The 25,195-nt window shown below is 37.6% G+C and overlaps 3 protein-coding genes and 1 non-coding gene across 4 annotated transcripts; 2 read left to right on the forward strand and 2 right to left on the reverse strand.

Moving 5' to 3' along the window:
• Positions 1–350: 350 nt before the first annotated feature.
• Positions 351–11,175, forward strand: LOC5520321 (G-patch domain and KOW motifs-containing protein). Its single transcript, XM_001640191.3, has 14 exons — positions 351–737; positions 814–929; positions 1,289–1,428; positions 2,197–2,303; positions 6,928–7,042; positions 7,278–7,362; positions 8,135–8,196; positions 8,552–8,611; positions 8,695–8,764; positions 9,311–9,407; positions 9,829–9,979; positions 10,311–10,380; positions 10,552–10,637; positions 10,793–11,175. Exons 1-14 carry the CDS (start codon positions 574–576, stop codon positions 10,925–10,927), a joined length of 1,458 nt encoding a protein of 485 aa, XP_001640241.2. The 5' UTR covers positions 351–573; the 3' UTR covers positions 10,928–11,175.
• A 557-nt stretch (positions 11,176–11,732) lies between these two features.
• On the reverse strand, positions 11,733–11,856 carry LOC116603777. Its single transcript, XR_004290793.2, has one exon. It is a non-coding gene; the product is annotated as a U5 spliceosomal RNA (small nuclear RNA).
• Positions 11,857–12,509: 653 nt separating this feature from the next.
• LOC5520320 (quinone oxidoreductase-like protein 2 homolog) lies at positions 12,510–22,094 on the forward strand. Its single transcript, XM_001640190.3, is given in 14 exon segments — positions 12,510–12,890; positions 13,861–13,957; positions 17,361–17,419; positions 17,934–18,002; positions 18,465–18,574; positions 19,765–19,846; positions 19,935–19,992; positions 19,995–20,029; positions 20,102–20,184; positions 20,254–20,311; positions 20,709–20,748; positions 21,449–21,462; positions 21,551–21,670; positions 21,820–22,094. Coding segments are annotated over 14 exon segments (1,263 nt in total). The 5' UTR covers positions 12,510–12,524; the 3' UTR covers positions 21,892–22,094.
• On the reverse strand, positions 21,923–25,125 carry LOC5520319 (mitochondrial import inner membrane translocase subunit Tim17-B). The gene is made up of 6 exons (XM_001640108.3): positions 24,980–25,125; positions 24,779–24,878; positions 24,384–24,441; positions 23,010–23,138; positions 22,696–22,806; positions 21,923–22,465 (listed from the first exon to the last, which is right to left on the reverse strand). Exons 1-6 carry the CDS (start codon positions 25,066–25,068, stop codon positions 22,359–22,361), a joined length of 594 nt encoding a protein of 197 aa, XP_001640158.3. The 5' UTR covers positions 25,069–25,125; the 3' UTR covers positions 21,923–22,358.
• Positions 25,126–25,195: the final 70 nt, after the last annotated feature.

The following is a 25,195-nucleotide window of genomic DNA, read 5'->3' on the forward strand; positions in this document are numbered from 1 at the left end:
GGGGCACATGTACCCCCCCCCCCCCCCCCCAATATTTTCTAATATTATAAGGAAATGATCTGTAGGGACGTTGCTGTGTCCCCAATATTTTCCTAATGTTTCTGTATTGTGTCCCCCAATCGTACGTGGCCTGCTACGGCACTGATATGGGAGAATTTATCTGAGCGCCCCAGGTGGTCACATGGGGCGTGCGATGCGACACCTCAGCCCCCTTGGGGCCGGGTTCCTAGCCAGGTTAACGCTAAACCAGGGACAAATACCCTTTTCATCCAATCAAATGGCAAGATAGCCGTATTTATCCCTGGGCTAGCGCACCGGCACCGGACGGGAGGAGGAGGAGATGGCGTTGGGGAACATCCCGTAGTGTTCCTGTCCTTTCTTTTTGGCCCGCAATGCCTCTAGGATGGCAAGCTAATGAAGATCAATATGTTGCATTGATAATATCGCTCTCTGTTTTCTTTGAATCATACTCAATTTAGGATACTGGGGTTTCTGTAGCGAGCGGACATTGCGCCTCGAAAGAATTCGTTCCAGCGGTATTCCCCATGACGTTTTTCTGTCGTCCATTTCAAGATGGCGGACGAGGCGAGCAAACCGTTTTCTTTTGGTTTTACCAAGAAAAGAGAGAGCAAGCAGTTAATAAATACCGGGAAGGGCGTATTAGGGAATGAACATGGCATTGAAAAGGAAGAAGAAAAAGATTTTCTTCACTCGGCTGAAAGAAATTCCCTTAAAAGGTTTCGATATAGTTTTAACTCACATTCAACTTTGAATAGTCTCGAATTTGTATTCTAATTGAACCCTTTTTATCAGTGTAAAGCCGAAAGAAGAGGCGAAAGAGCTCGTTATTCCACTCATGAAGAAGAACAGATGGATTCTACCAACTGTGGAGGGTCTTGACAAGCAGGCTATGGAGGAAGTGATTAAAGGTAAAATATTCTGACAAGAAGAAAGTGTTTTCAACCGAAAATGGCGAATGTAGTTCAAAACTTTACCTACTTGCTTCCACCCTTGCCTATAAAAGTTGGTAAGGATTTAATTTTGATAGTTTTTGATCTACATTCGCCCTAAGCTTACTACAGTAGCAAGAAATACTGACCTATGTTTACTGGAACACCAGTACTTCGCACTCTGATACAGAAACTCGAACTCTGCTAACTCAAATTTCAATTCCCCTAGGTACTACTTTTTCAATCGTTTCTATTCCAAAAACTTAAAGTGCCAACCTTAAAGTGCCCATTATACAGTTATCCTTGATCATCTACATTTTTCATATGCATCTCCTCAGAGGCACAGAAAGATTTACAATCCAAAGAGAGTGAAGAGGATGACCTGACAATCCCTATCTTGATGCGAAACAAGCTTCCGGATATTTCCGGCTCCGATAAGGATGCTGTTAAAATGGACATTGCCCTGCGACCTGAACCGGTAATTTGATGTTTTATTGCATAAATACCTGTGAGTCGAAATATTTCCACAGGTAAAGTGTAGTGCTAAAGCAAGAATAGATTATTTTGTATTCACCTAATTGTTAGGAATTTATTTGTTTTCAGGGACATGTAGAAATTTAGCTCTGTTTGTATTCGAAGGGAGGATTGATTCTCTTACATACCATTATAGCGTTAAAGCTCTTTTTCAGCCCCCTTCCTCAAGTTCTAAAAAGCATAAAAAGAAATTTTTCAAGATTCTTGCAAAGATTGAATGTGAAGGAGATATTAAATGTTATTTTTAATGCAATGACAATTTATAGCATCTGAGACTTTTATAGGGAAAGAATACCTAGTGTCAACAATCAGAAAAATAGATTTTGAAATAGGCCCTCTCTCTCTATTAAGCCCCCCCCCTTCTTAGTGACAAAAATGAATTAAGCCCCAGGCTCTCACTGTATTACAGCTTACAGTATGCAGTATCAATCTTTGACTTTTTCCTTTGCCTCCCCCCCCCCCCCCCTCTTTGATTGAGACAAAAAATGAAATAGGGGTTTATTACAGCTTATGTGGTATCGTAATTTCCAATGTTGTTGAGATAGGCAATGGCTTCTTACCACCACATACTAACTATAGTATGACCCTGGGCTTTGTACTGTACATGCAGGTCTCACTGGTAAATATATTTTATGATCAATATTCGCTATAAACTTCAAATGAGTTGCAGCTTTAGTTTATGTAATCACTGGAAAATGCATTATCTATTCAGACAACTCTTGAGGAGTATGAGGCAATGCCAGTGTCAGCATTTGGAGCTGCCATGCTACGTGGTATGGGCTGGAAAAAAGGCCAAGCAATTGGTGGTTCAGTAAAGGGGTGAGTCTATTGTAAATGCATGGCCAAATATCATAGAGAAAAGCAAATCATATAGATATTTTTTTCATCTAAATTTTTTTGGAACAGTTGTTACAACTGTATCTTTTTCACAGCTGCAACATTTTTTCAACCACTCTGTACTCTCCTGTTTTGTGCATCTGTACATAGTTTTAGCTACTTATTTACATTAACCACTTAACAGCCCATACCCAGGGGAGTGCAAGGGGTGGGGACAACCCCCCCCCCCCCCACAACGGCCGAAGGTCCACTTTTAGTTCTCAATAGACGTGCTATTTGTAGACAATAAAGCTATAAAGCATAAGATAGATCACTCTGGTATGTAGCCAAATTCTATCAATCCCAATTTCGCACACCCCCCCCCCCCCAAGAAAAATCCTAGATACGGGCCTGTTTAGTATACTCATATGCTGTTATAAAATTGTGAATTTTTTTTTAAAACATCCCTAAGGGGCTTATTTTTCCAATTTTATAGCGGAGCCAGCGCTGCCGTAGGCCGCGTGCGGAGCCCCATAGGTATATAAATGGTCTATAACTAGGCGACTCAGTTTTTGTGGTCAATGACATCATTGTCACAAGCTGCCATCCAGCAGCCAGCCAGCCGCGATCTGCCTCGGCACAGGCCTCCAGAGCGCGCAAAACAATATGGCAGATGAGTATTTTTGCCCTTCTCAAAAACACACGAAAACTGACTGCAGAAAAGCCAAGAATTGTCGAAAAAGAAGTGCTTGAAAAAAAATCATTCGTGGGAATGCTAATCTCGGATATGAACTTGTCTAATTATGTGCAAAAGACTGTGTAAAAGCATGGTTGAAAGTTTTAAAGAGTCGAGTCTTGTGCTCGAGTCAAGGTCATCTGAAATGTCAAACTAAGCCACAAGATGAAGAAAGAAAAAACAAGCTAATTTTATGGACACCTTCTCCGACAAGTGCTCCTATGTATTTGTCTTTGCACTGGAAGACGTAGGTAAGTTAGCGTATTGTATTAAAGTACTTAGCGGAACGATCTTCCAGAGTTGTTTTGTTTTCAAACTTTGAACACCTTTTTCATTGTTGAATTTAATTTAAGCACTTTAAGTAACTTACTTACCTCAGGGAATGAATATTCTAGGCTGTATTTATCAAATTCTAAATTTGCCATTCACCATGCATCATAGGAAAATTATAACTACTATTCATGAATGAATTGAATATAAGTTACCAGAGCTGTCACAAGATTTTTGACCTCATCATTAACCTAAATTTTGTGAGAATGTTCATACATTCTCTGTATTCATCCGCATTGGCTCTCTTGTTTTTCCCCCACATATTTGCTGTGTTTCATCCGATTTCAGGCTAAAATTAATTACTTGGGTAAACTCCAGCTTTCTTTGGAGAAGCAAAAGAGGAACGGGTTTCCTAAAACCTTAAAGATATTGAGAGCTGGTCTCCTAAAACCCTAAGTATTAGTAATTTGTGAAAAACAACATATATTTGATAAACACTTGAAATTTAAATCAACTATTCTAGAATTCTGTTTTGATTTAAAAAAAAAAAGTGCACATACATATTAGGACCTTGAGGATCTGTTATTACCTAAAAAATATGCCTTGTTTTTATACCACCTACAATATTTTCAATCACCCTGGGTACCTCAATGTTTTCTTACAAACCTTAAAAAACCTTTTTTTTTTCTCATGTCACAATATAATGTGGTCCAGAAGTAAAATTCAGGTTTCATAGAAAGCCAAGACAGCTTTTTTGCAGAGGAGCAATTTTCTCAAAAGCAATGTTTTTTTCCCTCTGCAGCTTCTCCTATAAAAGCTCTCTCAACCTCTGGCTCATCAGATCATAGAGCTTTATTATGAGACAGCAAAGTTTATGTTTCATTTTCTGTAATGGGTATCATTTTAGAAAATTTTAATTGGGACTATCTTTAGTTTTAGGTTTTTTGAATTAGGTTTTTGTGGTATAATATTTGTATCCTATATTTAGTTTTAGGTTTTATGAATTAGGTTTTTGTTGTATAATATTTGTATCTTAAGGAAATAACCAGTTTTTTCTTAAATGCTTTTCTCCAAACTTCTTCAGGTTAATCTCAGCCAGAGATTCTGAAATCAAGCTGAGACACAAGCTGCTGGCTAAGAGGCATGACCCAGGGCAGGATGTACATATAAGGCATTGGTATTTAATGTAGGTCACCAAAAATAAACACATATAAAATAGCAAAAAGTAAGATAATATTTTAATGGAAAAATTGTCCTAAAAAAATGAACCAGAGTTATAAAAGTAAAAAAAAAAACTAGTTTTTTTTCCAAGTTAGCCTGACAGGTTCTTGTATAATGTGTGGTTAGTGACATTTAGACTATTATAAATAGTCTCTTGCTATTACAATGACTCATGGTAAAGGGATTGAGGTAGTAAGTTAATCATAAAAAACAAAAACAGGTCTCCTATATGATCCCTTAAGATCATATTTTAAACTATTTAGAAATCAATTTTCCTATTTCAACCTATTTCAAATATAGGCTAATTAGATGCTTTATAAAAAGGATTATAATTTGATAATTTTAGGTTAACAGACTGTTTATTCTAGGTTCTTTTATGTGGTTCTTAACTGTATAATAAAATAGTGTATTCAGAAGTTGTTTAAATAATGTTGGAGTGCTTTCAATCTACCCTTAGCAAAGTTACATTTTAAAGCACAAGAGAGAAGGTTAAAGATATTTTTCCAATATTTGAATTGCTTACTTTAAAACGTACACAAGAATAAGAAAATGATAAAGCCTTATCTTTGCAAGTTAAGTAAAGTAATTTAAAGAAGTAAAAGTAATTGGGACAGTACAGGCAGGGAATGAGTACTTTTACCTCAAATCCACTATGATAGTGTGATTTGCTGATATACTTAGTGTATAGGAATTTGATATGTATTTTTTTATTGTTTTTTTTTTTATTTTGAAGAGAATAAAATAGCACCCAGTTTTTTTGTGATGAACTTTAATTGATCCTCATTTTAAAATAAATATGACCTCCCTTCACACCTGAAAGTCTTCCCTGTTAATCAAAGCATAAATTTATTTTGCTAATTTTGCTGTATCAGTTGTCTATCAAGTATAGTTTAGTTAATGATATCCTTAGTAATGTCAATAAATACTTTTTTTACCTAGAACAAAAAACATATTTGTTCTAGGTATTCCCTAGGAGGATTGGGAGGACATTTTTAATGTACTAGCACCGGCTATTTTGGGGTATTTTGGGCTTGTTATAAAATTGAACTGCCATGGAATTGGTCAAAACTGACTACAGATATAGAAAGAATAGATACTAAAATCAGTTTGGAAAAGGGTGGTTGATGAGATTGACAGCTTAAGGTGTTAAATGAAATAGCGTGTGTCCTTTTATCACTATATTTGCATTTTTTACCTACGCTTTTGATAATAAAAATAATTTTTTTAGCAATGTTTTATTACTATGATAAAACAAAGAATCTAGCGGGAGTTTTTTTAACAATTTTTTTGCGGGGAAGATAGAGCAATTAAAAAAATTCAAAATATCAGAAAACATCATTTGTATTATTGAATTTTGGAAAAAATCCTGCTTGTCTCTTTCTTATTAGCTCTACTACACACATGGCAAAGGCATGTGTTTGACCTTTTCTGTATAGACAATAATATAAATCTGCCAAAAAAATTATAATGGCTCAACGAAACAGGGTTTCAAAACTCTTCACTTGTTTACCTCAATGCCCCTAGCAGTAACTGCAAATTTTGGCTCAAATACTTTATTTATCCTGTAGATATACAACAAAGAATATAGCTCGAATCCTCATAATTCAATTATTTTGCTGAATAAGCATGCATTTTGCACAAAATTCCACTAAAACTCCAGCAAAACTACAAGCTAGCAACACCTCTAGTGTATTTTTGGTGACTACTACATGTTACCAAATTATAGTGTATCATAATGGTATTATATTATAGTATTCTAATTAATTTTCATATGTTCTCCATTATTTTCCTGTATTTCCCTATATTTCCCTGGTTTACCAAGTTTCCTCCAGTATTTTCCTGTATTGCCTGTATTGCCCTGTATTCTCCTGTATTACAAGCATGACCTTATCTAAGTGTTGACAGATGTGCAAAGCTATTGATGATTCACATCCACAAAACAGCTTTATATTTTACTTGCTTCTAGAGTGAGAACTTTTTGATGTAAAGAAAAATAAATAGCAGATATGAAAAATAGATGGTTATCCAAAACCACTTGAGTAGGATTTTTTATAATTGCCCCCCATCATTTTTTGCCGGTGCAAGTCCCATAATAATAATTGCAGTATTTATAGAACATGCAATCTTTATATGTTTTACATATGGTGCCGTTTTTGTGGGTGGTGGAACATGATGCATAATGAAAGTGCGGGAAGGGGGGTTCTACACAAGTTTATGCTAAAAAAAAGTCATGCTGGCTCCGCTTTTAGGCAGTGCCTAAATCTATATATTATTTTTGGCTTGGTATAGAAACATGTAACACAGTGTTTGCTCTCTGGACCTTTACATTCTAAAACACTAGAGTGCATTCCATGAACATCCCCTGACCCATAAACCTAACATATTCTGTAACCTTTTCAGTCTTGCTGAACCAATCGAATACATTCCAAGGTCCAAGGGCCTTGGGCTTGGGGCAGAGGTCAGAGCTGAGATGCCAAGCAAGCGAAGACGAAAACCTGGTGACAAAGACCAAAAGGTAATGGGTGTCTTTTAAAGATCATTTACAGCTACAGTATTAATGGCCTGTTGAATGACCGATCCAAAATTTAAGGTGGTTTATTAGAGGGTACAGACATGAACAGAGACGTGATCTTTACTTTTTTACTCAAATAGAGTGCAGGATATCTACCAATCCATGTCCCTGTATCCATGCCTGCTGTGGAGTATTGTAACACTCCACAGTACTAACTCAATTGAATTTGATTTTATAGCACAGTGGTCCAATAGTAGGGAAGGATGGGCGTGTTCGACATGTCAAAGGAGTTGGAGAGGAAGTGAAGCCGTCTGAACCTCTTGGTTAGTATGTGCAGCTACGTATGCTTTTATACCATGCTCTGGTAATATAATTCAAGCTGATAATAATAGATACCAAAAACACATTGGAAGAATGCCTACAAGAGTCACATGCCTGTAGCTTCAAGTGGAAGGTTACTGTTTAGTTAAAATGTTAGCTAGAAAAAGTCAAGAAAGTTAAATAAACTTCTTAGGTCCTTTGCTGTATAATCTATTACTGTTTACAGTTTACATAACAACATTGGGGTGCACATTCTTATGTCCTTTCTTTTAAAGGGAGGAAGGTTGTGATTTATGATCATAAAGCAGTTATACTGTAACATAAAAGAAAAAGAAATTCCCCTCATTATCTTTTGGTCTTAACAGTTCTCAGAGCACTCTCCTAGCCTGAGTATCAGGCGATTTTATTTGTTAAAATTCGGAGAGGAAAAATAAAAGTACTTGTCTTGTTTCTCGCCGGCGCGAAAGAAACATAGGAGGGGCTGATACTCAGGTTAGCACTCTTCTAAATACGAATACTTTGCACAACGTTTTGCCTTTTGAACTTGCTTTCCCATCATTTACAAGGTCATACAGTATTTCATTCCCAAAAGCCCTAAGATAATGTTTCTTGTTCACCCATTATGATGACACAAACACATGTGATTGATAAATTTTTATTTTATACTTTATGCAGCATTTGCAATGTTTGTTATGTTGTTATGTCATTACATTGCTAGTGTTCATCAGGATTTAGTCTTTGCTAACTGACAGTCTCTAATTGTGTGTGATTCAGATTATCGTGTTGGCACATGTGCCGTCATAGGGAGAGGGGCTCACAAGGATTTACATGGAAAGGTACACAATTTTACTCCTTCCCCTGCCTTTCTCTCTCATCCTTCTCTTCAAATTCGAGAATTTCGCTATTATAATTTTGAAAAGTTTTTTTATGAAAATAGGGGAAATAGGTCGATAAATTTTCATGTTGCGACGTGTAATAAGATATCTTCTTTTGACCATTCTTTGACCTCTTTCTAGGGGATATTTTCTGAAAGGAGGTTTGTAAATGTATCAAACATTAGCAGAGGATTAATTCCTACAGTTTTGCTCCAATACATCTATTTAAAATCTTAATCTGAAGGGGAGAGAAGATTGCACAGGCACTTGAGATTTTATACTTTTGTATGCGATGAAGTACACTTTCTGATTCCAGATTATATCTGTCGATGTGGACAACTCTCGGGTCACTGTTTCACTCCATATAAGCAATGAGGTAAACATTATTTTCATCGTGAACCTTTAATAATTGTAAAAAAAAAACTGTTACTGTAACTGCATCATTGCTTAAATCCACAGAATATAACACTACACCAGTATCATGTACGCTTGATAGATAAGGATGAATACAAAGAACTTTGCCAGGAAGGTATGAATGGGACTCTCAATAATAATGAATGATAATAATAATAATAATAATAATAATAATAATAATAATAATAATAATAATAATAATAATGATAATGATAATGATAATGATATGATAATGATAATGATAATGATAATGATAATGATAATGATAATGATAATGATAATAATAATAATAATAATAATAATAATAATAATAATGGTACCCAATTGAGGCACATCTAAATGGTGGCTTTTTTTCCCTTTTAATAGAAAGCAGGGCCATGAAATGCCCACAATTTACAAATAGCACACAGGCTCCTTTAGTGTTTAGGAGGCAAGTTCTCGGTTTTGCGTCTCATCCAGAGACTGGAAATACAGGAGAAACAAGTTTAAACCAATTACAGCAACAAATTCAAATCCAGACCTGAACCTAGAATAGTCCCTGAGTTCAGAGCCAAGATTCATGCTTGGGCTGCAGCGGGGAGAGGCCAGTGTGCTAACCACTAGGCCACCAGTGCTTCCAATAGCCTTAATATTCCTAAGACTAAAGACAATTTTTTTTAAGGCAAATCAAGGTCCAAGTCAAATAAAGATAAAGAATCCTCAAAAGATAGAGACAATAGTCACAGAAGTACGAAAAGAAGAAAAGAGGAAAATACACAGTGCGTATACTGTACTTATTTACAATACTCTATTTAGATTATTCTAGCCTGATTATTTACCTGCAAACAAGCATCTTCTTGGGTCTCTAGCATAAAGTTTGATCAAGAAAAACTTCCCCAGTTTTTTTTTTCTTGTGGCCTGTGAGTAAAATCATAGAATGCATTTCACTGCTGTTCATAAGAAACTGTTCATATAAGTTGCAATACGAAGGATAAGTTTGTCCTACTTCATCACTTCAGAGTTTTGAGTGATGAAATGAACATTATTTAAAAGTAAATATAAAAGTATGCTTTCATTGTAGAAAGTACCTTTATCTTAAAATTGTGGCAATATCAATCAACAACAGCCTCAATAGCACCATCAAGCAAAATAGTGCTAAAGGACAGTATTAACTAAGAAAAATCTTTGCACCCTTTCCAGTGAGGAGAGTAGCGGCAGTTATAAACAGAAGTCGAAACATGATAAATCTGAAGTGAATGGGGAAAAGAAGAAAAAGTGTTGGCTTCACCCTGAACTTCGTGTTCGAATAATAAGTAAAGATTACAAGAAAGGAAGATATTACAACACTAAGGTACTGAAATTCACCGCATTATCACCACATCACACTAACAGCACCTTGAAAAGCCCTTGTCACCACACCTTTAATTCTTTCATAGTGTTTAATTATATGGAACATTTTTCTTGAAATGAAACTAGATTAGAATATGGAAAATTGGGTCTGTGTAGGGGGTACACATCACTCTATGCAGCTGCCTGTCTTGGCTTGACAGGTGACGACATAACTGCTTTCCTTGGGGGTTTTGCTTTAAAACCCAAGATATAATCTAGGTTTTTGCCACTCTTTCGGAACATCTGGTTATTCAAATTATTGTCTAAATATATATATTTTTTTGTTTACTCAGGTGAAAGTTGTAGATGTCATCAGTAGGGATGAGTGTGACTGTGAAACTGAAGATGGAAAGCTACTTGAAGGTAAAGTACAAATATTTCTTTTCACTGAATCGTGGTACCTATTGCAGCCTTCTCACACCTTATGGTTGAGCGATAGACAAAATAAGTGGGGGTCGAATGAAAACAAAGACGGCGGACGTTTTTCTTGTATTTTTTTAAATCTTCAGTAATTTGTATTCTATTGTATTGTAGGTGTCAAGCAATCAATGCTAGAGACTGTAGTTCCAAAGAAGCAAGATGCTTACATAAGAATCGTGAGAGGCCCTTCGAAAGGACAGGTACTAGCTCTTGAAGTGTTAACATACTTGCTCAGTCAGGAACGCTGCTTACTTTGACATGAGCTAGCAAATGCGAGCTTCTATCTATCTTTGGATTTCTTAAATCTCGTACCGACACAATTAAACTTAACTTCTGATTTGCTTTTGTTTTGCAGCTGGCGACTATAATGCAACGTGACACGTCGCAAAGTGAGGCAATCATCCAGTTACTCCTGGACAAAAGCATAGAAACTTACCCTTACGACGATATATGCGAGCATTTGGGCAGTATACGGGAGGACCTCATGTGATTACGGAAAAATGATTTCATATGAAGTTATACTGTATAATCTGCAATGAAAACCTTAGAGGCTCATGAATATTTCTCCGATGATAAGTGCTGGTCATCAATCACCGGAGTCCTTCAGAACTTCCCCATCAGGTCTCCAGACTCCACTCATCAGAACTCCCCATCATATTGTGTTTGTTTGTGTGTTTTGTAATGTAAATATTATACTCTTCTTCTGGATTTTTATAATAAAAAGCAGGGGAAAAGTGATGTGTGGCCTTTTTTGCTTCAAGATTTATTGTTAGGTAATTTTAAAAAAGTAAATGGAAAAATAATGTTTATAACTGTAACAAGCAAACTTTAGCATTGGCACTACTATTGTGGCACGTTCTGTGATAAATAAAATCGGGTAACACAACTGGAGCAAAAAAAAAAAAAAAAATTGGCAAGGTCAGTTAAGACGAGTGTCACTAAAAACCATCATGTGCCTTGGTGGAAGTGTTATGCCTAGTGCACACTAGCGACATAACGACATGGGCGCGCGCACTCTTCGACATAAGAGAAAAAACATGTTTTTTCTTTTATGTCATTATGTCCATGTCGTTATGCCGGGCTAAACATAGTGTGCGCGCCCATGTCGTTATGTTGCTAGTGTGCACTAGGCATATTACTCCGTAGAATAAAACCGTTACACATCAAATAGGAACAACTGATAATCCTACGTTAATATAAAATAAACGAATTCGGACGAGATTTGCGACTTCTTCAAGTGTTGCTTCCTAAAATCCATAGAGAGTGCAAATAGATATTATTAGACAGTGTATCTTTACTTGGTTAGGGGCCGGGGAATTAAAAAATTGGTCTATAGACTCATAATGTTGTTCTCCTCCACGGATATCTTTAGTAAAAGGCGAAAGATATGTGCGTGTAGTTGAAGGAAAACCAGAGTAACTTAAAGGGGCAATGATAGGGAACTCTTTCTTGAGACCCATTCATACCATGTGGGATGCATTGGGCATGCGCACTTCGAAAAAGGTACAATACGAAAAGGCGCCAAATTCTGTCTTTATATCTTTAAATCTTTTAATGGGAAATATAACACTAAACTGCCATCACTCTCTCGGTGCTAAACATATTTGCAAATTTTATAATTAGAAGTTGAAAGAGGCTGCGTTAAAGTCATAACTTTGTAAAGTTGAACTGGTCAAAATCCCGCATCAAAATCTCACTTGAAGCTGATGCGTTTCACGCGTGAAATACCGTTTAAACTTGATACGCAGGCTACTTAGAGCAAGGTGCTTTTGCACCTTCTTTTCTACCAACTTTCCCGCGTCAGTACTACTCTGTCGAGGCTTCCCTTATACAGAAATGCCAATCCCTAGACTTTGAAAAGCTGGAGGTTTTTTTTTGGGGGAAGGGGGGGGGGAGGCGGATGGGAAACTGGGCAGGGTCGGGGTAACGGGGAGTGCACATTTACATTAAGGTGAGATAACCACTGCGTTTGTAACGCGTGGACTACAAACATTGTTCTAAAAACTCCAAGACAGTTTAAATAAGTTTATTTTTCAAATTGTTTATTCACTTAAAATGCTGATTTTTTTTTTAGAAAAAGCTGAAGGATGGGAGAAGGGTCCAAAAAGCGGGAGACTCCAGCCGAAAGCTGGAGTGTTATAGGCGATCATCAAACTCTAGCCTCCCTCGAAGGCGTTTGCGAGCCAAGCCTGGCGCAAAAAGAACACGTTCTTGGTCTTCCTGTGGTAGCCCACGGAAGAGATAAATCCAACATGGCGGCCTTCCAATGTCCTCCCGAGCGTGTTTTGCGCCCTTTAGCTCGAGCGATTTCTGCGTCGCAGAGAAGAAGAAGGCCAACATATGAAAAGTGGCCGACAGGCAGAAAAAGTTATCGTGCTGTGATGTGCAATGAGCTAGGGAAACCGCTAGTAGTGGAACACAAATTTTCAACAGAGAATCTTGGCACTTCTCAGGTGCGTGAAGCCCCGTGTTGGGACGGACTGGTGGTGGAGAGGGGGGGGGGGGGTTGGGATATAGGTAAGGCTGAGGGAGGGATGATTGGGTGTTAGTGGGGCTCAAGCTAGTGGATCCAGTTGCTGATGACAATTGGACATGGAAGAGATGTGCTTGAAATGAAAATATGTTTGTCTTTTAGTGCTTAGAGTTATGGGGGGGGGGGGGGGGGGGTGAATAGGGGTACGTAATTCCGCCGATCCGCTACATTTTCGAGGCAAATCCGTGGATCTGCAGATTATTTTAGATCCGCATGGTTTGACAGATAAACAAGAGCATCAATCAAAATCCATTTAAAATCCGAAATTGGACCGTCAAAGCAGTCAAAATCCGAAATCCGCGCCCAAATCGTCAACAGACCCGTGATCCGCCGTATTTCCAAAATCCGCCAATCTGCTGAAATAATCATCAAAATCCGTAATCCGTGAGCATTTAGGGGCCGAATCCGCCGATCCGCGAATCCATTCACTCCCCCTGTTATGGGAGATTGCTGCTATAACCACACCTATTTTGATATCTTATAGGGGTACTTAATAATTATTGTCGCTCACACCCAAAGTAATCAACCTATCCCTTATGGTTAAAATTGATTGATTTTGCTGACAATCACCCGGTCTGTTTATATGAGAGCCCCCCCCCTCCCCCTGGTACCCCCTCTTTCTCCCTCTTACCATGACAACCTAGTTATTTGAGGCCGATTTAGTTACAGGTTGATTTTGTGTACTTTTACCTGTTTTGTGCATGTCTACCTGATATATTGAAATCTTATATTTTCATTTCCCAGACCAAAAAGCAGAGGCCATCTAATTTGCAACTTAAAAATGCAAAAAATGCAATCGCCTACAATCATAGTTAGCTTTTCCTAAAAAATAGCCAGGAGTCAATTGGTTGATAACAATTCAAGTTGTATTTTCTTTTATTTTGGCCTAGGTGCGTGTTGCAGTGCATAGCTGTGGTATCAATTTTGCAGACATTTTAAAGTGTATTGGAAAGTATCAAGAAAAACCTGAGCTGCCATTTGTACCAGGTAATTCCTTGCTCTGACTACTGTGGATATCCTTTGGATATTTCCTTTAAGAAGTCAACCGCATTTTAGGATGCAGAACCCTATTAGTCCAGTCAATCTATGAAATTTTTATGGCCCAGGTGGAACTTATTACAATAGAATTTCTCTCAGCGGATTTTGAACAAGTGATACAACCAAGTTAACATACTAAAAGTCCCAAAAAATCCCTTTGGTGGAACATCTTGAAATATGTGATTTTTCCATTTCAGTGTAAAACCACAGGGTACCCGCGTCAATAAAACGGGAAAAAATTAAAATGCACGTCTCAATCAGTACATTGAAAAGGCCATTGGTCAAAGTTGATTAAAGACAATGTTTGAATATCGAAACAAAGCAAACTCCCCCTTTTTAATCAATATTTCTGCATCCCAAAAACCACATGGTACCCATGCCGAAAAACCCGTAAAAATTGAAAATACAAGTCTGAATCAGAAAATTTAAAAGGTCAAAAGGCCAAAAATGATTTAAGACTCAAATTATAGTATCGAAATAAAGCAACTTGTCCATGTTTTATTTCTATTTCAAATATTCTCTCCACAAATGTATTTCTGCATTCTTCGCACTCGCGTCAGTGACTGAAATTTCTCTAGAAAACAAACTTATATGTGGCATCAGCTCAGTAGGTAGCATATTCAATACATGTAATACAGCGGTAATCTGGAACACTTTTGTAATTTCTTGAGGTTTTACACCAGCCTAGAGAAAGCTACTTACACTTCTAATGCAAGTGAATGTCTAGCTCTAGCTCAATTAGTCCAGAATTGTCTGACCTTTACACTTTCCAAACGTCGCACTACAGTCTAGACCATTCTTCTTGCAGGTTCATCTTCTGGTGCTGCAATCCGATTAGCATTTGTTTCGCATTATATTTATCAGTGATCATTGGGGATGGTCCAGTGCGGACAGACTTGGCTCCAACACATGGATCGCTGCTAGAAATGGTGCGGTGCAAATGCACAAATTGGATTGCATTTGCTTTCTTTAGGCTGGTGTAAAACCTCAAAAAACACAAAAGTGTTACTGATTACTAGAATAGTCTTTAAAAACTTTATTAGACAACAACGATGACCAATGGGGGGTCATGCCTAAACGCGCACAGGGTCATGCAGGACATACCCCCAAACAAACAAATTGGAAATAAAATGAATATAAAAAATAATTGTGTTGGAAGTCACAGATCCGTGCGATGGACCATGTACAGGGTAAGTCTACGTTGAATACATTGGCAAGTAGGGTCTGATAATGGTTCTTCAGGAAATATTTATAAGCGCGAGTAGGCCAGAGAACGTATTGAACTGAGTTAAGTTACATACTAGATTCTATGGTTTTACAATACGAAATAAGATGCTTGAATAAACGTAGTTGTTCTGCAAAGACCCGGAGATAAAGTTAAGGTTTGGATCAGGTTACGAGTACGATTATGATTTACATTTCAAAATTACACTAGTTAGTTACACTAAAAAACAGATTAGGTCTTTCACCTCTCAGTCGTAGACCAAGGGTAGTAGATCGAGTCGCTCTTTATCGCTCAAGTCTCCGATCGCTCAAGTCTCCGATCTTGGCTCTTAGAATTTAACGGGTGTCTCGCCTTTTAACTCTTTCCTAGGAGGACATTTTAAGTCTTACGCTGCAGGGGGACTTCAGTGGCGAAACATAGCTGCGACTTGACAAGGGACAGGTATAGAGTACGCCTGACCCTGTGTCTGTAATTAGGACACATGTCCTCTTGAGCAGACCAAGCATTCTGTTGGCCTTGGGCACCACAAATAGAATGTGGGTGTCCTATGTGAGATTGCTTGATATTGTGCCCCCGAGATCTTTTTCAATGTTGATGCGCTGAAGACTTGTGGCGCCAAGATGATAGTCCACCAGTGTGGGCGATTTCTTTTGTGAGACTGCCAAGACTTAATAAACACTTGGTAGCGTTAAACTTTATATTTTTTCGTCGCTTGTTAGACTTGTCAGGTCCTCCTGAAGAGCTTCACAGTCCTTTATCGAAGAGATTCTTCGGTATAGCTTTGTGTCGTCTGAGTATATAGCGGTGTGCCTTTGTCTGTGTCGTCTGCTAGATCGTTGATGTAGGTCCTAAATAGAAGGGGGCCTATTAGGCTTCCTTGAGGGACCCCAGAAGTCACTGGGAGGTGACGAGAGGCCATGCCTTCTACAACAACCCTAACAACTGAGTTGCTGTCACATGTAAGTTTCTATACAAATTTCAGTCACTGATGCCAGAGTGCAGAAACAAATTTGTGGAGAAAATATTTAAAATAGAAATGAAACATGGACAAGTTGCTTTATTTCAATACTAGAATTTGTGTCTTTAGTAATTTTTGGCCAATGACCTTTGAAATTTTCTGATTCAGGCTTGAATTTTCAAATTTGTTTAGTGTTTTCGATGCGGGTACCCTGTGGTTTTTGGATTTCAGAAATATTGGATAAGATATGAGAAAGGGGCAATTTGCTTTGTTTCGATATCCAAACAGGGTATTTAATCAACTTTGACCAATGGTCTTTCAAATGTACTGATTTAGGCGTGTATTTTATTATTTTTCCGTTTTACCGACGCGGGTACCCTGTGGTTTTGCTCCGAAATGGAAAAATCACAAATTTCAGGATGTTCCACCAAAGGGATTTTTGGGGACTTTTAGTATGTTAACTAGGTTGTATCACTTATTCAAAATCCGTTGAGAGTAATTCTATTGCAATTCGTTCCACCTGAAACCACAGATTGACTGGACTATATCTACACTATTATTGTTGCTTACTACTAATACTCTCAAATTGACAATTTTATGCTAGGCTATGCTATGCTATGCTATGCTATGCTATGCTATGCTATGATACTACGCAGTTCTAATTGTCTTATTAACAGTATTTTGAACCAGCGCTTATTTGGACCTGATAATTTTTGTTTGGTTTATCTCACACACAAAAGAAAGAATAAACCAGCTTGCAAAAACAAAAGTTGATCTGCTATGATACTGATAGTCATTCAGAATTTGAATTTTACTCCCAAGCTGTAAAAAATTAAGCAATTGTAGGTGAAGTAGGTAATAGCAAAGAAACAACAAACAGTTGCAAATCAACAAGATTTAGTTTCACACAGTCAAGAGGAAATATATTTACATTTAAAAAAACATTAGAAAATTAACATTGCAATATTCCTGAGAACTTGCTGGGTCTGTGTGGACAAATTCTGTATCCAACTTCAGTCTTTTCTGCAATTACAAAGACCTTGATATGTTATTTCTTACAGACCTTGCACTTGGTTGATACTGTAGGTAATTGATATGTGCATTGATGATAAAAATTATTAAGAAAGTTATCAATTGATTAAAACGAATTCTATTATGGTGCTGATTAGGAACAGAAATTTCTGGAGAGGTTGTTGAAGTTGGATCAAAAGTCACATCACTTTCCAAGGTGAAGGGAAATAATAAGATATGTTTTAATTTTAAGATATCTCCAACTTTAGCATTGCCCAGAGACATATCCCCTTAAACTAAAACAAGTTTTGTGTTTTATTGTGCAGAAGTTGACATCCCTGTTATTTTTGGCTATTTCATGTGACCAATCACAATCAGTATAATCAAATAATCAAACAGCTGTGGCAGGTTGCACTAACTTATCCAAGTGGACAAAGCCCAAATAAAAGTTATCCTGATAAAGTTATCTCATCAATTGAAGAAAGAGACTCCCCCAAGATAGGGGGGGCCAGCAAAAAGCCATGATCTCTTTTTCTCATTTTTCCCACTCTCTCCCCAGTGCACCTCAGCCTAGTACATGCCACAGAATTCCCAATATTTCAAAACACAACTTTCAGAATAAGTCCTAATTAATGCTTCAATATTTTAAACACTCCAATGTTTTCATCATTGTCCAATAAAAATTATTAAATACTTGTATATTTGAGTCCATTATATCCATTATTGTCTAGGGTGACAGGGTTCTTGGAGTCTGTGGACAAGGTGGGGGAATGGCAGAGGAATGCGTTCTGCCCCAAACGGTATGTCCACCATTGATACTAGCAGCAGAACCCATAATAATGGGTGGTCTTCTTCAATAGCCATTGCTTAACACCAAGTGGGCACTTTGCAGAACAAAAGATGGCAAATAAATTTGAGATTGAAGTCACACGAGAAAAAAATAATAAATGGCAAAATAAGACAGGGAAATATAATGCGAGCAGCATTTGTCACCAGTGATACTTAAACAATACTGTTGCACATATACATAAAAAGTGGTGATCACATTTATAAAAATGCTGAAAAAAATAAATGGCAAAATATGTCAGGGAAATATAATGCGAGCAGCATTTGTCACCAGTGATACTTAAACAATACTGTTGGGCATATACATAAAAAGTGGTGATAACATTTAGAAAAATGCTTTTTGTTAATGGAAACAAAGTACCAAATATGTCTTTTACAGTTAAAAAATACAGCAAGTGATTGAATATCTTGTCCAGGCATTGTGGAAGATCCCATCTAGCCTTTCATTCACCCAAGCAGCAGCTTTAGCCAGCTCTTATGGGACAGCATATATTGGACTAAAGCACAAAGCTAATTTACAACCTGGGTAGGGCAACAAAAATTTTGTTGTTGTTTTGTGTGTGTGTTTATGGGGAATGGAGGCTGGTAAAGTTATAAAATTAAACATCAGGGTCATGCAATTTCACTGCCAGGAATAATATTGTTTACAAATAATGTTGAGATTCACATTTGTTTATTAAGTTTAGATTTAAGTTATTGGTGGAGTAGCCCTGTGCCCTACAACCACCCCCCCCTCCCCCCCACACACACTGTGGTTTCTGCTATTGCCATGATGAGGTTTGACTGGTATCCCCTGCTATTACCATGATGGGGTTTGACTGGTATCCCCTGCTATTACCATGATTGGGTTTGACTGGTATCCCCTGCTATTACCATGATTGGGTTTGACTGGTATCCCCTGCTATTGCCATGATGGGGTTTGACTGGTATCCCCTGCTATTACCATGATGGGGTTTGACTGGTATCCCCTGCTATTACCATGATGGGGTTTGACTGGTATCCCCTGCTATTACCATGATGGGGTTTGACTGGTATCCCCTGCTATTGCCGTGATGGGGTTTGACTGGTATCCCCTGCTATTGCCGTGATGGGGTTTGACTGGTATCCCCTGCTATTACCATGATGGGGTTTGACTGGTATCCCCTGCTATTGCCGTGATGCGGTTTGACTGGTATCCCCTGCTATTGCCGTGATGGGGTTTGACTGGTATCCCCTGCTATTGCTGTGATGGGGTTTGACTGGTATCCCCTGCTATTGCCGTGATGGGTTTGACTGGTATCCCCTCTGCTATTGTCATGATGGGGTTTGACTGGTATCCCCTGCTATTACCATGATGCGGTTTGACTGGTATCCCCTGCTATTACCATGATGGGGTTTGACTGGTATCCCCTGCTATTACCATGATGGGGTTTGACTGGTATCCCCTGCTATTACCATGATGGGGTTTGACTGGTTTCCCCTGCTATTGCCATGACAGGGCTTGACTGGTTTCTCCTGCTATTACCATGATGGGGTTTGACTGGTTTCTCCTGCTATTGCCATGATGGGGTTTGACTGGTATCCCCTGCTATTACCATGATGGGGTTTGACTAGTATTCCCTGCTATTACCATGATGGGGTTTGACTGGTTTCTCCTGCTATTGTCATGATGGGGTTTGACTGGTATCCCCTCTGCTATTAACATGATGGGGTTTGACTGTGTGCTTGATTTGCCAGCCAGACAGTGTTAGTCACCGCTGCAGCAGGCGCCCTAGGCTTGGCTAGTGTTGACTTAGCTGCTAATGTATTTGGTGCCAAGGTCAGTATAAAATACAAAAAGTTGAGAAAATTCTTATTTTATTGCATGCAGTCAATTAACTTGATATTCCATTTAATTGTAATGTCAGGTTATAGGTGCTTCAAGAAAAGAGAAGCTAGTAATTGTACAAGAAATTGGGGCAACAGCAACCTTGATTATACCAGGGAAAACATAAAAGATAAGGTGCCGTTAGTAGACAAAATGTGATATCATAGTGAGATATGTTGGCAATTATATCGTCTTTTCATGCTGCAGGTGAAAGAGCTAACTGATGGTCATGGTGCTAATGTGATAATGGAGGCAGTTGGTGGTGATGTGTTTAAGCAGTGTCTGAAATGGTATTTTCAATTAATCATGCTTTTGTTTGTTTTGTTTTTGGGTAACAAACTGTTTTTTTTTTCTCGTAGCATTGCTTGGAATGGGTATATTATCCCAGTAGGATTTGCATCTGGAGAAATCCCACAGGTAGGCATGGCAGCAAATGTTCTTAAAGGGCGAGAGGAGGGAATCAGACTATGATATTTAAAATGATTTTTAAATTTGTTTTCTTATGTCAAGCAGCCGTTTATTTACTGTAAATTGTTCTATGTGAAATTGTCTTTTAATGGGACAAGTAGATGCTTAACAGTTTCACACCTAGCCTACTGTAAGACAGTGGGTGTTTTTTTGTTGTTGTTGGCAACAGGTTTTATCCTGCTAAAGATCATGTGTAGCCTTAAATCAAAGATGGAGAATGTTTTGCAAAAAAATATTAAGTAAAATACTACACCACTCAACTAACCAAGTAAAATAATATCCACCAACTAGGAGGCATAGCATGCACAAGTGCATCTTTGATTATATTTTTTATTTTCCTTGACAGATCCCTGCCAATATTCTACTTGTAAAGAACTGCTCTGCTGGTATGCATCAGGCTGATCTTTTGTATACACCTATTTTACAAAATGTTGTCAGTGCAAATGGCTTATGGGTACTAATTATTATTTTTAATTAATTATAATTATTCATTTAAAATTAAAGGTGTTAAATAAAGTCCGGCAATGTCAGAGCCAAGCATTGGTAACCTTTAATGGATAATTGTTTTGATTTATCCATATTCTTAGAGACGCATGGTTACTTTTGGTCGTAGAACTGCTATTTGCCAATCGCCATTTGCACTGACAACCTTCACTGAAATATGTGTATATGTTTATTTAAAAAAGCGTCAGTGCAAATGGCATTTTTAATGACAACAAAAAAAGCATTGTGCCTTCATATTTCTACATAATACAACAAATTATGTGGATAGATCATGTGATTGATAATCAATACAATCAGCAGGGATGTCTTTGCCATTTTCACTGGCAAAGTCTGGAAAAAGGTGTAAAGGGCTTATGCTTGAAATGTTAGTGAAACTACTTTGTTTTCACACAGGCCATTTCAACCTTGCGTTGATTTTTTCCCCTGATTCCTACGCAGGCAGACCACCTTGTAGTTTTTAGCCATAAAATTTGATCTTTTGTATTGTTTCTTCAGTTACAACTCAGAGCTATGTATAGAAAAAATACAAAATTGGCAAAGCAATTTGTAGATTTGTAATATTTTCTTCTTTGTTTCTTTCAGTTGGTATATATTGGGTAAGTACTGTACATACCTACACTTGGAAATGTTTTTTAGCTTGTTTTATTTTATTTTTTTTAAATTATGGTAATCTGTTTTTAAAAGGGAGCACACAGTAAACATGACCCTCAGCTTTTAAGAGAGTCTGTTGATAAGACACTAGAGTATTTCAAGAATGGTAAACTAAAGGGGCCATACATATCAGCATCATTTGGTCTTGACAAGGTAATGTGATCTTTGCATATCTACTGGTAATTCTTCTGAGTATTCCCTGCAATATCCCTCAACACTGCATCATATTATATTATATGAGGCGTGAAGTTCTGATTTGGCAGGGTAAACTTCGATTTGCTTTTTTATTATTGTTTTGACAGGTTAATGAAGCATTTCAAATGATTCTCCAAAGAAAATCAACAGGAAAGGTGGTCATAAACACCAAGCAATAAACCAGTTGAATAAAAGATTCAAAAAAGATTGTACAATGTCCAATATTTTAATCATTACTCTGTTACCCAAGAAATAGAACTAACCAATACAACTATTCTATTCTTGACTACATGTATATAGAACTGTCAAACCCGAATAATTCATTGTATACAGGAAAGGGTGTTGTTTATATTTATAATTAAAACATTTTGTTTATAAAATAGCCTTGAGTGTCCAGATTTTGTAGTTCACCATTACAGTATGTACACTTGAAATTTATGCGTATATACACCATGGAAGTTATCCTTGGTCCATCTTTATTTGACCATTTCTTGAGTGACCTCACTCATCACTTTGCTAGTTTAACAAGAAACCACCATGTAGGCAATAATAATTGTCCAACAAGCACTACTTTCTTGGTGCAAACAAATGGTTTAAATTTTGATTCCTTTATACCAAAGTCTTGCATTGAAGGTTGTGCTTTGCTTTATTGAAACTGTGGTTGCTGCTCAAATTCAGATGAAGACTGTACCGGTTTGGGTGGGACGATGGGTTTGGGAGGAAGCTGCACAGGGTCTGGAGGTTGTGGCATGACTGAAAACATGTAGAATAATACCATTAATTTTATTTTTAAAATATTGTATTGACAATAAGTCAGTTGGTCCGACCTTTGTGGCACTGTTATTTGGTACTTTTTTGTGTGTTATATTTAGCCAACCCGATGTCAAACCCAAAGGCAAACGTCAGACAAATCCCCCCCAAAGACAACCCTAAAGATGGATGTACAGTATGTATATGTATGAAAATGTTAGGTTACTTTGTACCTGGCTTAAATTGTTCGGCAGTCATTCTTGTGATGCAAATACCAACACCTTCAATCAGTGCTAACAATACAGCACCAATTGCAGCCGATCTCATCGCTGCTGATGGACCCCCTAAAATAAGAATGGCTTATTACTGAACTTTGCATCCTTTATGAATTTAAACAACAGCCTACATCATATTCATATTTGTTGTTTTCAATGAGTGGCTTTTACTGGTAACTAAGAAAAATGGCAAATAATTTGATGAATGCATAGATATAATAGATTTTATTTTAATATGCAATTATTATCATATATGACAACTTCTGACAAACCTCTGGCTGCCAAGACAGCTCCAGTAATGGCTCCACTACCAATAGAATTCCACGGATCTTCTTTACCTCTCAGCCCCATTAAACAGCAATCAAACGTTGAAAACAAACCACCCCAGACTGCGAAATTCCCTGAAAAGCCAATTATGTAATAAGAAAAAATTAGAATTCTCAATCCTGTGATAACTTATAGCGATTCTCAATACATCACAACCCTTCACTGTGAAATTATAACGGTGATTTTGGTTAGTTCATGGATGTCAATCATCCGCGTTTCCATAACGATCAAGGCAGACTTCATTTGTTTCGTGTATCCAAAGTTGTAGTCAACTTTACTCAGGGCCTGAGGAGCCACATTTGACAACACAGTCAAGAAACGCAACAGTCCGGTTCTCATAAAAGGGTAACAAATATATTGCAAAACATTCAAGTTTTGCCAGTCATCTCACAAAGAAAGCCTCGAAACTCTTCCTTCAACATTTGATCACTGTCATGCAAGTCAACCAACGGCCACGGTTTATCAGGGATAATTTCATCTTGTTCAGATAATATTTGATTTTGCGACCTGCTTATTAGATCATCACTTGCTGTATTTCCTTTGAATATTTTGCCTGCACTGTTTGTGCCTTGTTCCAAATGTTTTGAAGCATTTAAGCTGATCATCCGAGCCAAACTGATCTTCACGCTTCGATTCTCAATCTCACAAACAAATGAAGTTGACTGCGAAACTATGATCATTATAAAAAGCAGATGATTGACGTAGAATGTCAAGGCAAAGGGTCACAATGTATTGTATTGAGAGTGGCTATAAAATATGGATACTTTGTCAAAAAGAAACTAAAGAAGTATGGTACTAGAAGTTGGTGCAATAACATGGGGGGAAGGCATTATCAATCTAACTGCCTTGACCAATCAAGCTATGTGCAGTCAAATGGTTTATACTAAAACAGAGAAACCTGCAAGCCTTTAGCTCCTTGCTATGTGCAGTCAAATGTTTTTTACTGAAACAGAGAAACCTGCAAGCCTTTAGCTCCTTGCTATGTGCAGTCAAATGGTTTTTACTGAAACAGAGAAACCTGCAAGCCTCTACCTGTTTGATCAATGGGTGAAAACTTTGAGGAGTTCCAAAAAAAAAAACATTGACAGCCTTTGACAAAAAAAGCAGATTCTTTGTTATCTTTGTTGTTGTTGTCTAGATGGTATGCAGAGACAGAAAAGGAACAAGAAGAGACATAGATGCTTACTGTGTTTACTGTGTGAAAATCAGTGCAAAGGAGAATCAAGCAGAGAAAAAAAGAACAGAACAGTTATCTGCCTGCGTCTAATATGCACTGATTTTCCCAGAATACAGTTATAATTATTATGTGACTTTATTACCTCCGAGAACAGGAGCTCTTGTCTTGACGGCTGCTATACTTCCATAAAATCTGTGACCCTGAAACGTTACATGAAAACAAACACCATTTTAAGCGTAAATATAATAATGCACAGTTTACCACAAGTTTCCTATTCGTACTCCCATTATCATAAATATGCATCAATTTATCCCCAAAAAAAGGGCTAATCCACTAAAGAGTAGAAATTATACAGAGAATATTTGGACATTTTTGTTCGATCTAACTTCCACTGTCACGCCAGGAATCCAACCAAACATCCATTTTAGCACAATATTCCGGCAGGTTGAGCTACTCTGTCGACAGATCCACATATTCACACATATTTTGCCAATTGGTAGTCCTAAAAGATTGGTATATAAAGATCTATATACTTACCACAGGCGAATTTCGCCAACCTTTCACCAAGGAAAATATACCACCACCGATAGCCCCCATTGCAAACGCACCCCCACAGTCATCGACGATGCGATACGGGCTAGATACCAAATAGAAACATGCCACATAAGCTCAACTTTAGTTCTTTTCATATATAATAGTCCAGGAAGTTCCTAGGCTATAAAAAGAAACCGAACTTACCACGGTTCTCTGGCATACTCCTCCATTTTGTATTGCACGTTGTCGGCGCTATGACGCAAGTCCGTCGATGCTTCTCTAACGTAGGACATGATTGGCTAAAGCTAATGAACCAATCATAAGCTATGTAAAATCCTTGCTTCATTATATGTTGGGATTCCTGTCTTTTTTGTGGATGTCTTTTTTGTGGATAAGTTCTAGAAGACGCACTGTATAAAA

This window comes from Nematostella vectensis, chromosome 1 (assembly GCF_932526225.1).
Source record: "Nematostella vectensis chromosome 1, jaNemVect1.1, whole genome shotgun sequence".
In the NCBI taxonomy this organism is placed as follows: domain Eukaryota; kingdom Metazoa; phylum Cnidaria; class Anthozoa; order Actiniaria; family Edwardsiidae; genus Nematostella; species Nematostella vectensis.